The sequence below is a fragment of the Salvelinus fontinalis genome, chromosome 8, assembly GCF_029448725.1.
Source record: "Salvelinus fontinalis isolate EN_2023a chromosome 8, ASM2944872v1, whole genome shotgun sequence".
NCBI lineage: Eukaryota > Metazoa > Chordata > Actinopteri > Salmoniformes > Salmonidae > Salvelinus > Salvelinus fontinalis.
Window position 1 is genome coordinate 28,567,993 of NC_074672.1, and position 14,956 is coordinate 28,582,948.

At 43.1% G+C, this 14,956-nt stretch overlaps 2 protein-coding genes across 12 annotated transcripts in view; both read right to left on the reverse strand.

Moving 5' to 3' along the window:
- LOC129861027 (plexin-D1-like) overlaps window positions 1-5,972 on the reverse strand; it is a 130,763-nt gene extending 124,791 nt beyond the window's left edge. The window contains exons 1-2 of one of the 2 annotated variants that reach the window (XM_055932058.1): window positions 4,487-5,956; window positions 2,562-2,738 (exon numbers count right to left, since the gene is read on the reverse strand). In XM_055932058.1, coding sequence (XP_055788033.1) covers window positions 2,562-2,738; window positions 4,487-5,716 — 1,407 coding nt within the window. In that variant the 5' untranslated portion in view covers window positions 5,717-5,956. Of the gene's footprint in view, window positions 1-2,561; window positions 2,739-4,486 lie in introns of both variants that reach the window. The other variant, XM_055932059.1, reaches the window with a different exon arrangement.
- A 2,529-nt stretch (window positions 5,973-8,501) lies between these two features.
- Window positions 8,502-14,956, reverse strand: part of LOC129861029 (transmembrane and coiled-coil domains protein 1-like) — a 97,184-nt gene continuing 90,729 nt past the window's right edge. For all 10 annotated transcript variants that reach the window (XM_055932061.1, XM_055932063.1, XM_055932064.1 and 7 more), the window contains 2 exons: window positions 13,431-13,566; window positions 8,502-11,149 (listed from right to left, as the gene is read on the reverse strand). In XM_055932061.1, coding sequence (XP_055788036.1) covers window positions 10,835-11,149; window positions 13,431-13,566 — 451 coding nt within the window. In that variant the 3' untranslated portion in view covers window positions 8,502-10,834. The remainder of the gene's footprint in view (window positions 11,150-13,430; window positions 13,567-14,956) is intronic.

Sequence of the window (14,956 nt, forward strand, 5' to 3'; positions counted from 1 at the left end):
AAGAGGATTTCAACAACCACCATCTCAGATTGTTCTGAAATAGTTTCTGTTGTTAGAAATAGATAAGATTACCATTCCTGCAACATTATTTTGTTGCAATATAATAATTTGATCTCTGAGAAATTAAGCTAATTGATTGCACCCAAAATGTGCCATTTTAATTTATAGGATTCATATAATATTCAATAAATATAGTACCTAACAACTGACTTGGACCAAACTTAAAAACATGTTTTTTAGTTAGACATGAGGAATTCAAATAAATGGTCAAAAGCCACCCACGGGCCCCCCCATGCCCCACGCCAATCCCACCCCAACATGTATTTCTCATTATTCCTCATGTCTTTCTCATTTTTAGTAAAAAGTGGCCAATTTGGGTGCAATCAATTAGCTTAAATTATCAGAAATTAAATTATATTTCAACAAAATAATGTTGCAGGAATGCTAATCTGGTATTTTTCTAACTATGGAAATTATTTCAGAACAATCTGGGATGATGGGTGTCATGGCTTGCTGAAATGACATGGAACGACCCACTACATAGTCAGCAGTGTTAGGGAAGCTAATCTAAAAAATATAGTTTACTAAGCTACCAATTACATCACAATGGAAGAAGTTAAGCTACACTAAAGCTACCCTAAAGAAAAATATAGTTTACTGAACTAAAGTTACTGGGGAAAAGTATTTCACTACATCCAAACTACTTTGTGAAAAACTATCATAATATGCAAATCTGAAATGTCATAACTACAAATTGCAAGAACAGGTAATTTTGGGGTCAAATGCTAACAGAATGTTTAATTTAGCCAATTAAACACAAAAACGATGTTTCTGGTGCCGAAAAAGAAAGGAAATGACTGCCTCATACACCCATATTTTATTTTTACAAAAAAGTAGGGTGTAGTTCCAGTAGTTAGCTACACCGCTACATGGCAACAAAAAAAAAGATTAACAACAAGCTACTGCAAAATGTAGTTAATTACTAGTTGAACTCCATGTAGTTCACTAATCCCCAACACTGATAGTCAAATCAAATCAAACTTTATTTGTCACATGCGCTGAATACAATAGGTGTAGACTTTACCGTGAAATGCTTACTTACAAGCCCTTTACCAACAATGCAGTTCAAGAAAGAGTTTTGAAAATATTTACCAAATAAACTAAAGTAAAAAATAATAAAAAGTAACATAATAAAATAACAATAACGAGGCTATATACAGTCAGTCATGTCATATGGGAACGTTCTTTATTATTGTGCCTTGTAATTTAGCGGTCATTCTTTACAATGAATGTCAGCACCTCTTAGACCTACTTCTCAGTTATTTTCAGATTTCTCATCTTTTTCTTTGGGTCATTCCACGAAATGAGTGCCTTTTGCCATATCTACTTTCATATTTGAAGTATAAATTGTGTACAAATATAGAATTCTAAAAGCCTGTTATATTACATGAAGTGCCCTTTATAGACCACATGGAAAATTCAATAAATCATTTTTTAAAAATATGAATAAAGACTTGCTAAAGTGACTATATTCAGCATTTTGACATGTCCCTCATTATCTTGTCCCTTTGTGAATTCACCATCATTGTAAAGCCCTAGTTATTTTGTTGCTTTTACAAAGTCATTTCTGAAGATTATTATTTATTTCATGTGATTAGTGATTCATTTTAAGGTATGCAAAAAAAAAAATGTTTTAAGGTCAACCCTGTTACGTGAACTGAACTCTCATTTTAATATGGTGAAACTATTCCTTTTAAAATATTTTTTTCAAAAGAAACATTGAATATCTAATAGTCAAATCATAGTGTAAAAGCAGGTGAGCTGATTCTAGTCTCTTTGGCCATTTACAGGTGTTTTGTGGTGGAAGACTGAGCGGATTGAGCATAACACTTCAACCCTGTTACCCATGTATAGACAGGCTAGAAATGTTTTAACAATTTAACAATTGTTGTGAAGCTTGAATTCAATGTCCCCTCCCTGTTGCACACAACAAGCTTCCATTCCCCCCGTCACAAGGATGATTATGGATGATTTAAGATGAAGTCGTCAACCCTGTTACGGTCAACCATATTACTTATTTGGCACTAAATAGGCACTTACTATAGTCTTTTTTTTTCTTTTTTTTTTACCTCTTGAGATGGGAAAACACATTATTTATTAAGTTGAATGTGCTCTTTATGACAGAACGTTAAAATTAGGTGAAATCAAAATGTTTAGTTGCATTACTCAAAAGACACCTAATAAGTGGAATGATCCCTTTACTTAAAAAAATTCCCTTTCCCTGCTGTTCCAGCTCTATAGTAATTTACACCTGACACTTTAACTTATTTTCAATAAATGTCATAAATCCCTGAATAAAAGAATGGCTGAATATCTCTGGCACATTCAGTTTGTTCTTAAATTCCGGCAGCAAAGTTAGACTGTGAGGTAGGAAGCCTAGCAACTGTAGATTTTTTCCTTTACAAGACAAAAAGGATAACAAATAAACCACTGCTCTCTCTCTTTTATAAATGTGGATATTCCTGAGAGTTTTGTTATGTAAGTAAACCATCTCCTCTGACCTTGCGCAGTCGTCCAGTGCTGGTGCCCAGAAACACCACGGTATGGTTGTGTATGTTGTCCACAGCAACCGAGCTGAGGCCCAGGGACTCAAACAGGGGCGTGGCCCTCAGGGGCCTCCGTAGGGCCAGCGGGTGCTGCAGGTGGGCCGCTCCACAGTCCAGTTGCTCCGGTTGCAGCTGACAGAGCGAGAGAAAGATCTTATTTTAAAGTTGGTTTAACATATCTCAATTTACAGGAAGAGAGACCGGCAGGCATGCATGTCGGCAGGCAGAAAAAGATCAATGGAAAGAAAAATAACCCCAAAACAGTGTAACACCATTATTGGACACTTATGTTTTAGTAGGCTACACTGTAATAATTATGTAATTATAACACTATGAAAAGCTAAAATGTTATGTCTTCTTGAGAATTGGCAATTTTCCCTCTAAATGTTCAGGACAGTTGAAGGCCTGTTATACAGTAGCCTGTTGTCAACATTTACCATGTGAAAATGAAAACTTGAGTATATATCAAAACATTCATTCCGTTTGATTCAAATGCTTGGATGACTTCCACAAGCGAATGCCCAGAGTCTTTTGGAGGGCAAAGGAACAGTAAGGACTCGAAGATTAACACAGTGAAGTGGAAATCAACACACACAGAGAGAGAGAAAGAGATCTTTCCCACGAGCCGCTCCACTCTCGACCTCTGTGCTTATCAGAAATTGTGTCTTTGGCTTTCCTTCAATGGAGGGCCCTCAGAAACGCTACAAATATATCAGATTTCCCCGGTCACCACAGACTAAAAGCAAAAGCAAGAAAACCCTTTCTTCTACGGCGCAATACTGACTTTCTTCACGAAAAACATAACCATTTCAAACTGCAGATTTGCAGGCCTCGGGGAAACACAGGCTGAGAACGACAGTCGGTCGAGATGTCTAATCTGGTTACCGGAGCCTACAGGGCAGGCCAGCACGACACAACACCGCTCATGGGACAGCCCCGCATCTTTACGACCTGACTGTCAACGCAGAGGTCTGGAGACACCCTGTTTGTCACGACTAGCGACCTGTCAATCTCACCACAATGAAACTATGGTATTTCACATTCCTCAGATGCCGCGAGCGGCATAAAGACTTTTCATGTTAAGAGACATTTCCGTTAATAGGGGCGATTTAGCCTAAATAATAAGGAGTGGGGCTTTATAGTGTCAAAGTAACTGCCTTTATAGATATGATCTATAAGTTAATAAGAATAAACTTTTCTTCTTGAATTACATGCGTAAAATATGAGATAATGTGTTATGTTATTTGACACAACACGATTCAACACTGATTAACCTCGATTATTTAACACTGCTTTTCATAAAATAAATAGGCCTACTATCTTTTTCTTATAGAAGTAATTAGTTTGCCCAGGGAAATTTAAAACAAATGTTAGCCTGCATGTAATTTAATGGGTTGTGTATCGATGGCAAACGAAAGTTTTCTTTAAAAAATGTAAATACATAAGTCCATTCTTCCTCTCCAACATGCAATAGGCTATAGGCCTATGATTGAATGAGCTGGCGCGGATGTGACTTTCACAGAAGTACCCCGCACGGTTCCCATAACCTTCGCGTGCTTTGGAAGAATTTTCACACAATCGCCGCCCTGGGCTGCGCTCGTGACATCGGAGCCCCCCCCGCAACATCTTTGCGGAAATATGTATTTAAAGAAGCAAGTCCAATAATAAAATAAATCTTTCAGAAAAATGTAACAATGTTTTTATGACATTATGCAAACTGGGGAAACGAACAGTGCCGTATTGCGCGTTCCATGCGTAATTGTGGCTGCTAACTTTATCTAGGCTAAATCAAATAATACAAAACAGTATTAGTTCCAACCAAGTCTCTCAAACATGAATAAGCATACAGATCTCACTGAAGTGTAAAATGCTTCACTTACCACCAGGTTCCCTTTCTGTACGCATGCTGCGCCCGAACCCTGGATGACGCTGTCCAGCACCTGCACATCGCTGCTGGGGGAGTTGGAGCAGTTCCTCCGGCCCTGACGGATCTCCTCCTCGATATCTGAGAACCGAAACGCACACAGGGCAGACCTTCTGTCTGATTTGGTGAACACTCCAAAAAGGTGCGACTCCAGCCCCTCTCCGCTCCCCGAGTGGATATCCGCGGGGTGAACGGAGACCAGCCGGTTGTAGATGTTTCCGTTATATCCACACTGAAGCGGCATCTGGATGAAGGACTCAGTGAGCTTTCGGCTTTCCGAGGTGGATTTTCGTGTGTTCTCAGTGTCCAGGCATATCCTTGCAAGGATGCTGTTCGGCTGGCTCTGCTTGTGGCCCATATTCGCGTCATTGTTGATAGCAATATAAGCGTAGGTCTTCTGGATGAAGGCATGAACGAAGTTTAGTTTATTCTTCTGCTTCACCTCCTGTTTTATCTTGAAGACGTTGTCCTCGGACGGGTTGATGTCATAGGTGAACAGCCTGGATAAATCATTGATGTTCAGGGACCGAATGGCGATTTCGGGTGTGTTCTCGAAGCGCAGGTCCTCCTTGCTGTGGTTCTTGGGGAAAAACTGGGTCCCAGCGCCAGTGTAAGTGGCCCCGACGAGGAGCCGGGTGTTACCCCCGTGGCTCCTGAAGATGAGCCCCACGGTGGATGCATTAGGGTGGTTGGCGGCGATGTTCAGCATGCTGGGGAACACGGTCTTCTCGCCATGAGGGGGGAACTCCACGGCTATCTCCGATATGTTTTCCATCTTCCTGAGCTCACAAAAGCCCTGGTACACCGAGCCGCATACCACCAGCACCCCCTGCTCCCTGTCCAGCTCGAGCAGCTTGTTGAAGTTGTCGGTGAGTGATTTGGGGTGCTCGCAGGGCGCCTGGGGCAGCTGCGGCGCATGGCACAACAGGTTGTCCTCCACCGGCCCCGTTCTCTTCTCCACTTCTACGCTCAGGGTCCCATTAAGCTGGTACACCGTGTTTACCGTAGCCAGGTAGACTTTTCTGCTAACCTCATCCACCACAAAGTTATTTGTCTGGTTTTGAGAGGCGAACGCCTGTTGGATCTGTAGCGCGCTGGCAAGGCACGGGATGTGATGGGCATTCCAGGGCGATTCCAGCACCAGAACGCCGAGAATCAGAACTGCTATCTTCTCCGAAGGAGGCATTTTTCCTTCTGGCCGGTTTCCGCGTGTTCTGTGCGGAGGGGTGCATTGAGTAAGGACAAAATAATGTGTTTGTTCCTACTGCGACAATCTAAGAGGAAATGCTGTTTCCTGCTCAAAATCCAAACACAGAGTGACGCATTAGGAGTCGTGCTTCATTTTCCCAGTGCATCTCACCGCGGAAGAGAGTTGAGCGCGCAGAGCTGTCTGCTGCCCCTCTCTCTGCCCACTCCACCTACAGCCCCGCTTCCAGCGGCTGCAATCTCAAACTCCCCATTCATTCTTAATAATAGGGAGTATATAGGCCTACGCCTTGGAATTTCATAATTTAAAATGTGTTCAGTCAAAGTTCATTGTTGTGATTAGGGCATGCTAATTGTAGGCTATTTGCGTAATGGACATCCACACACCAAGGCAGAACAATAATGGTGTAATTACTGTTAATGATCTCTCTCTCGCTCTCTCTCTCGCTCTCTATATATATATATATGTATAAAACTATAATAAAATAACTTTTACAAAGTAATAATTTGAGAGGAATTTGAGGGGAAATAATAATTTGAGAAGAAAGTATAGCCTATGGTTCCGCTCCTCTTAGGGTTAATGGCGGGTCCTGCTCTCACCTCCTGCGGCCAGTTGGTCCCTTGGTTTTCAGATTAGTTCTGCCTGCAGATACGCAGAGGGCTCCGTCTGCTCTGCGCCCATACGGTGGGAGTAAGCTACGTGAAAGTGCTACCAGATGGGCACCACAGCGCACCTTTCCGGTTTTTGACATTCACATCTATTTAGCAGAGCTTTTGGGCCTGCGCCTCATAAATATTCTAAAGCAACACATGTGCACCTCTCAAAAATGTGTGATTAAGTTTAAAGGGACAATCTGCTGTTGCTAGATCCATTTTTGAACTTCATATGTACCCATTGATTCTTGACGAATACAACCTTTAAATTAAATACAAAATAAAATAAAAGGTTACTTGCCACCCACGCCGAATACAACAGGCACAACCTTTCCGTGAAATGCCTACTTACAAGCCATTAACTATATTTATTGAACTGCATGGTGGTTAAGAAATTATTTACTAAATAAACTAAAGTTTAAAAAAAAGTTACACAAAACAACAATACCGAGGCTATATACAGAGGGTACAGGTTAGTCATGGTATGTAACCACGCTCATGAGCTTAGTTCTACTGTCGTACCCACTCACAATCCAAAATATAGCCTACGCTTTTTTAACTCCAATGTTTGTAAATAAAGAAACTCTGTATAATTTTGATATCATAGATATTCGGTGCTTGCATCCATAGCTCGGTCTATGAATTTGAGAGTGGTTACATTTCTCCAGCCCCATCCATCTGGTTTTTGCGAAACAGGGGAGGGGATTTGTCTTTTTATTGTTTCAACTACTGATTGCCCCTTTAAACTTCCATGTTTTTGCCCAAAACACAAATTAAGTGCTTCTTGTGAACAACTATGCAATGAGAGAACATGGAAAAGCTCAAACGGACTTTTAACAAAAAGTGACAGCGCAAACTGAGAGCCCGTAATTTTGGATTAGGCTACCCATGGACTTATTCTCTCAAAAGCCGTTTAGATAGGCCCACAGAAAGTAAATACAATTACCAAATTTGATGGCCATCACTCTGTTCTATTCGACGCATTCTAACCCATGCGTCATGCCAGTTTGGACACTATCAAAGCCTGCTGGAACTATTATATCTCTCGGGCCAGCTCTGTTCCTCTCAGGTCGGTGCACGCCTCCCATCACCACTTGGCGATGTTATTTACGCTGATAAACACCGCCCAGGTCTATGCGTGTTTACGTTGGCCGGCACTCACGCTCATCTAATCCGCCAGCGCGGAGGGGCAGGAAAGCGGTCTGATAAGGAACCAGCTGACTGATCGCAATGCAGGACCAACAGTCTCCACCACACATATGTACAGCCTAAGCCTACACACACACCCTCCAACACACTCCCTAATGCCCCATTAAGAGTGAGGGGGGTGGGAAGGGACCGGGGAATTAGACTGGGGAGAGAGGGGGTATCACGGATCACTGCTGTCAAGGATCAGATATCAACGAAGTGCTGCGTTCTGGTTACACTCGATTATTCGTGACACCTCACGGAAGCTCGCGCGCGTGTGTGTGTGTGTGTGTGTGTTGAGGTAGGCTTATTTGTCATACATGGGTTTGTAATATATGCAATATAGATATGGTGCATCAAGAAAAGGCATTTAAACAGTATTGGTGCGTGTAAGAGAGAGAGAAAAAGACTTCCTTCCCGAGCCTTCTCTCACAGTAAGGAGAGGGCCTTCTGGAGTAAGAGACTGCTATTTTCTCTGTTGTCAGTGAAAACAGCTACTGCTCTCTACTCCGTGGTGGAGCTCTGAGGCCCGGGCTCTGCCCACCAACCTGTTTCCTGACAGATAAGAAACAACACCTCCACAAGGCCTGCGTCAACACTCCACTGCCCAACCACCCCATACGGCCTGACATTGTGGTGCATGAACAGCTAGGGAATATGAATGGGAAAAATATATATACACACACACACACACACACACACACACACACACACACACACACACACACACACACACACACACACACACACACACACACACACACACACACACACACACACACACACACACACACACACACACACACACACACAGTAAATATGGTGTTTCAAGGATCAATTTGATAACTTTGAGCATACAGATCATCTGTGTGGGTCATGTCAGGAAACTAAGGTGCTATAAACATGAGAGGATCGCCATCTAGTGGATTAATACAAACTTCAACAGGGCTTATTTATTCACACTATAATCAATTCACATTAAACACTGTAAAACACCATCAGCCTACTTTGTTCCTCAATTAAACATTTCATCCAGAGATAGTGTGGTCCAGGCAGTTTAAGAATCTGTTTTCCAACATTACTTTGCTTTAAATAATTGCTCTTATTGGTCCATTTCCTCCCTAACCTGAAGCAGGAGCTGGCCAGCATGGAGGAGATAATCGCTTACCAATCCTACGAGAGAGCTACACACCCCAAACTCCTCCGATCCTCAACACACACACAAGTCAGGGGGCCAGGAGTTAGTCAGGAATGCACCTTTATTATCCCACATCAGAAGGCACTGGAGTGGTTTAGCACACAACCCTACCCTACCACGCTGCATCGGAGGTCACGGCAAAGTCACACCAAGGTCAGAGGTCAGCTCAGGAGCCACTCACCTGGGGAACGTTCAAGATCACAACAATGATCAGTATCTTTAAACTGATTGGTGTGTAATAACAATATCCATTGACTTCAATTAATTTCTATTTAGTGATTAGACTGACAATAAATTCAGTGCAGTTTCTGGTTTAAAACTGTTTCAAAGATCCTAAACATCCTGGTCCTAACACTACGGAACGCTGGTCTGCAGCTCCCACTATAAGTTATTATCTTCATCAAACAAGCGTCAGAATGGACTTCAGATGGACTCATTCATATCATCTAGGTCAACTGAAGCTCCATGAACAGATGAATGGTAGGATAAGACGGATAGAAAGCCATCATATCCAGCAGTAATCAAAGACCAGGATTAGGAAACACACATCAGGTTATTAGCAGTGAGTGTCTCAGAGCAATTACCCAGACAACCTTGTAAAGGTATATTCTGTTAGCCTGGTCCCATATCAGTGTGTGCTTAGTTTAGCCAACTCTTCTGTCATGTCATGACTTTGAGAGTCAGAGGAGTTGGCTAATAAAGCACATACAGATCTGGCAATATGAAATAGGACAGTTTTGGCACAAACGACAGTATGCTGGAAAAAACAGGGCAATGAGGAGAGAGATGGAGAGATAGGACAGTAAGGCTGCGTTTACACAGGCAGCCCAATTCTGATCTTTTACCCACTAACTGGTCTTTTGACCAATCACATTAGATCCTTTCACATCAGATTTTTCTCAGAGCTGATCGGTCAGAAAAACAATTAGTTAAAAAAAGATCAGAATTAGCCATTGTGATGGAGTGAGTCACATTCTTCATTCTGGCAGTGCATTGAACAACAGTAGCATGACAGTGGAGACAGTTGTCTATGTCTGGCAGACAGTCTCTGCCTTTCCAACATGGAATTCAGCTGACACAATGGATGAGCACCAGTGAAAGCAATATCATGGCAACTCCACATTTCCTGCAAAGTGGCCTTATCTGTACCTATGGTCTCTGGTGGCTCTGTGGTGAGTGGCCCTAACTGTCAAACCCTCCCTCTTGTCTAAGCTGGTGCCACTCTCTAAAGTCATTAGAATTCATTACATCACCTCTCCTAATTAAAATGACCTCTCCTAATTAATTTACTCTCCTTTAAAAAAAAAAGAAAAGACACCTTCAATAGGACGTAAATCATTGCTAGTAGAAACAGTACGGAAGCACGAGAAGTCTCTTAGCGTGACACTCAAAGTAATGTCCATCAGTCTTTTGTGTCCGGAAAACAAAGAGTACTCTGTAGAAAAGTTCCTTTTCATCTCAGAATCCATCATGGTGGAAAAAGTGCGAGGTGGGGATTCATTCATCTTTTCATTTTCTACCAATAACAGACCGGTAGAGCACTTTCTTTATGAAAGGCAACCAAATCAGAGTACCATTTATCTGCAGAGGGCCTGAGCCTCTGAGGTGAATGTCCAATCAGTTTCTTGACAAGCTCCTCTTTGTGCAGAGTGGGAGGAGCTTAACGCTACATGGTACTGAATAAAATGTAAAAAATAATATATTATTAGAAAAAATAATAAACAACAATAATATACTTGATTAACCCCTAGAAGAAAAACAGTATGACGATGCATCCCGTGAAAGAAATAAACACTATTTCTGAATGTAAACAAAGTCTCATCCTTCCTAAACAAAAGTCATGACTGAGTGGTATTCTCATCTTCCATCCTTCCCTCACTTTCTCCTCAGTCCAAATCCTGCCTCACAGAGCTCAACCGATAGACTAATTATTCAGCGTCCGTCAAGACAACCACCACATCCCATTGGCAGTTAGGCTCTTCCTGCTTTCTGTGTGTGTGTGTGTGGACAGAGTATCCACCCTCGCGCATAGTCATAGAAACACATGTCTCTATTCGGTCATCTGGGCAGCTGCAGGGCACGGTGCGTGTAGCCCGACAGCGCGTCCCAGTTCCTCCAGAGGAAGGCGAAGAGGAGGATGAGGAGGAGGGTGGAGAAGGACCGGGAGCGGGTTTTCATTAGAGGGACCACACAGTTGGCCACAGTGGAGACAAACACCAGGAGCACGGCCATGAGGGCCAGGAGGACATTGATGAGTTTCCCCAGCAGTGTCCGGGCCGTGGCGTTCTCCAGGCCCTCTAGCTGGACCACCTGCTGCTGCTGCTGCTGCAGCTCCATCTTAGAGATACGCGTCTGACACGCCTCCAGAGCTTCCTGCAGGACAGGAGAATAGAAAAGGGTTAGACATAGTAGTACACAGTATGGCTACACACAGTAAAGACTACATGAAAAGGAGGACCGAGCACGCCCCATTCTCATCAACGGGGCTGTAGTGGAGCAGGTTGAGAGCTTCAAGTTCCTTGGCATCCACAGACAGTCGTGAAGAGGGCACGACAAAACCTATTACCCCTCAGGAGACTGAAAAGATTTGGCATGGGTCCTAAGATCCTCAAAAGGTTTGACAGCTGCACCATCGAGAGCATCCTGCCTGGTTGCATCACTGCCTGTTATGGCAACTGCTCGGCCTCCAACCGCAAGGCACTACAGAGGGTAGTGCGTACGGCCCAGTACATCACCGGGGCCAAGCTTCCTGACATCCAGGACCTCTATACTAGGCGGTGTCAGAGGAAGGCCCTAAAAATTGTCAAAGACTCCAGCCACCCTAGTCATAGACTATTCTCTCTGCTGCCGCACTGCAACCGGTACCGGAGTGCCAAGTCTAGGTCCAAGAGGCTTCTAAACAACTTCTACCCTCAAGCCATAAGACTCATGAACAGCTAATCAAATGGCTACCCAGACTAATGTACATATTACATATTACCTCGACACCAGTGGCCGCACACATTGACTTTGTACCGGTACCCCCTGTATATAGCCCCGCTATTGTCATTTACTGCTGCTCTTTAATTATTTGTTATTCTTATCTCTTACTTTTTTTGTTGTTGCTATTTTGGTATTTTCTTCAAACTGCATTGTTGGTTAAGGGCTTGTAAGTAAGCATTTCACTGTAAGGTTGTATTCGTGTTGTATTCAACGCATGTGACAAATAACATTTGATCTGTTCTGATTTTGAGTGTCTGACAGACAAATAGCAAAGATCATTACATATAGAACTCTAACACCACCTACAGCTAAGAGGGGGAAACGTAGGTTAGAGACAAGGGAATAAAAGCACACACACACACACACACACACACACACACACACACACACACACACACACACACACACACACACACACACACACACACACACACACACACACACACACACACACACACACTATTTTTTGGGCACTAACTTGAAAGAACTCAACATCTGTTACATTATGGGGCTTGTTCTAATGGATTCCAATGAAACACAATATAATTATTAAGTAATTATAGTGCTATTATCTCTAACCCTATCATGTGTTTTAAATACTAGGTCAATATTAGGGCTGTCAGAGTTTTTATTTGATTTTTTTTACCCCTTTTATCTCACCAATTTCATGGTATCCAATTGGTAGTAGTTACAGTCTTGTCTCATCGCTGCAACTCCCGTACGGACTCGGGGGAGGCGAAGGTTGAAAGACATGCATCCTCCGAAACACAACCCAACCAAGCCGCACTGCTTCTTGACACAATGCCCATCCAACCCGGAAGCACCAATGTGTCGGAGGAAACACCGTACGTACACCTGGCGACCGTGACAGAGTGCATGTGCCCGGCCCGCTAGAGCGCGTTGGGACAAGGACATCCCTGCCGGCCAAACCCTCCCTAACACGGATGACGCTGGGCCAATTGTGCGCCGCCCCATGGGCCTCCCGGTCGCGGCCGGCTGCGACAGAGCCTGGACTCGAACCCAGAATCTCTGGTGGCACAGCTCTTAGACCACTGCGCCACCCGGGAGGCCCGGGCTGTCATAGTTAATCAGTTAACTCAAATGCAGTTATATTTTAGTGCAGACATTTATTGCAATTAATCGCATCGTCTAAAAGCGTTCAAAATACACAGAAAACATCTCAAATACATAATCTATACAGCCAAAAAACAACGATGCAATGTAAAAACAAGCTGACATTAAGGTTAAAGAAAGTGTGCTTTCTCAATTTACCTAATTTTGTTAACCGTTACTTTAGACAAAATCAAGATGTCAATATTTTTTGTATGGAAAATCTTGAATTACAGCCTAATTTGAGCAAATTCAGAATTGGCTAATTATCGTGATTAATCACAGCAAATCCTGTGATTAACTCAATTTTTTTTTTAAAATATCGTTTGAAAGCCCTAGTAAAATAGTCAACTGTAAAATAACCTGGTAGTTGTACACAAATATTAAACAGCACTGGCTTATGTCTGATTGGGTTTGTTCCTCATAACTGTGCAAAGCTTTCTGTTTGTCTTCAGATAAAGTTGTGATTATGAAATGAATCACAGTCATACATTTGTCTGGCTATCTAGTTTGTGTACAGTGAGTTTGTGTGTGTGTGTATGCATGCATGTCTGTGACTCACCTGTATGTCTCTGGCTCTCTCGTAGGACTGGTAAGCTATCTTCTCCTCCATGCTGGCCAGCTCCTGCTTCAGGTTGAGGATCTCATTCTGGTGGAGCTCTGTCAGATCATTCAGCTGCTCCTCCAGACGCTCACACCTACAGAGAAACACACGTTAGTCTAACAGCTCACACAGACATATACACAGACAGAGATAGAAACACAGAGATGGATGGACAGGTAGACAGACACAAACATACACACACACACACAGACATACACGCACACACAGACATACACACGCACGTGTGCCCCATAGACAAACACAGGTTCCAGTTTTTCCTGGACAAGAGGTTAAAGAGCTTTCAGGTGGAATGACACCTGACTGGATGGATGATTATCTGTGAGCTGATCAGCACATGTTTACTCACCTGCTGATGAGAGTGACCAATGGCAGATAATCAGCAGTTTGACACTGACCAATCAGGAGGGAGAGGGAGGATGTGATTGTCTATGAATGCATGCGTGTGTGTGTGTGTGTGTGTGTGCGTGTGTGTGTGCGTGTGTGTGTGCGCGTGTGTGTGATTAAGTGAATCACACCACCAGTCTGATCTCATCATGTCTTACTTAACCAGTTTAAGAGTCACATTTTAATAAGATGTACAACTATGCCCTCTGGTACTGCACACAAACACACACACACGGTCTGGTGGTTAATCAGACAATAAAAAGGATCAGAATAGAGGTGAATCAGACAGGGGAAGGATGGGGGAGTGGAGGAGGGGGAAGCTACTGCAGAACATCCTGTAACATCCTAATACTGCTGACTGCACCAAAAACTAAATGCTAAGCCTACCGGCAAAGTTTCCTCTAGGAGTTGTACAGGTAGAAGGCTCCATATTCTAAACAATGGTTCAAACCCAGTGGTTTAACCATAACGGTGTGGTCAATGCTCAGAACATGGTCCTCAGCAGAAGACCTGCTCAAAGCTCATTCTGCTGGACCTTATTTTTAGCCTGAAAGACAAAAAACACACATACTTGTTGTGCCCCGGATGGACATTTTAGAGAAAAAAATGTTTTTGTCTCCTGGTCACGGAAATCCTCTCCCCCTCCCTTGACTAACATGCGCTGAGGTAGATCTGTGATAGGACAGGACAAGATCCTTGTGCTCAGGACTGGTTTGCAGCAAAGTGCTTCTTCCTTGTTCCTCCACAGCAGGGACTTTTCCCTGGCCACCTACCCTTGGCAGGCTTTAAGGGAGTTTCAGGGTTTCCGCTTCAAGTCTCAAGTCAGCGTTTTGATAACCCCCCCATCCCCTTTTGAGACAATGCTGTTTTGTAAAAAGTGCCAAATAAATAGACTTGAATGGGTTCTCTGTGCCTGTTGTGTCTTTACTAAAAGGTGTACGTACATACACCTCTTCACTTTAGTAGTCTAGGGCTGATCTCTCTGCCTAAATGATGGATACTGTCACTGGTTTACAATTCAGTTTTAAGGGCCTTAAAGCTTCGACCTGTCTTATGTTGATTAGAGTGGGTTTGGTTTC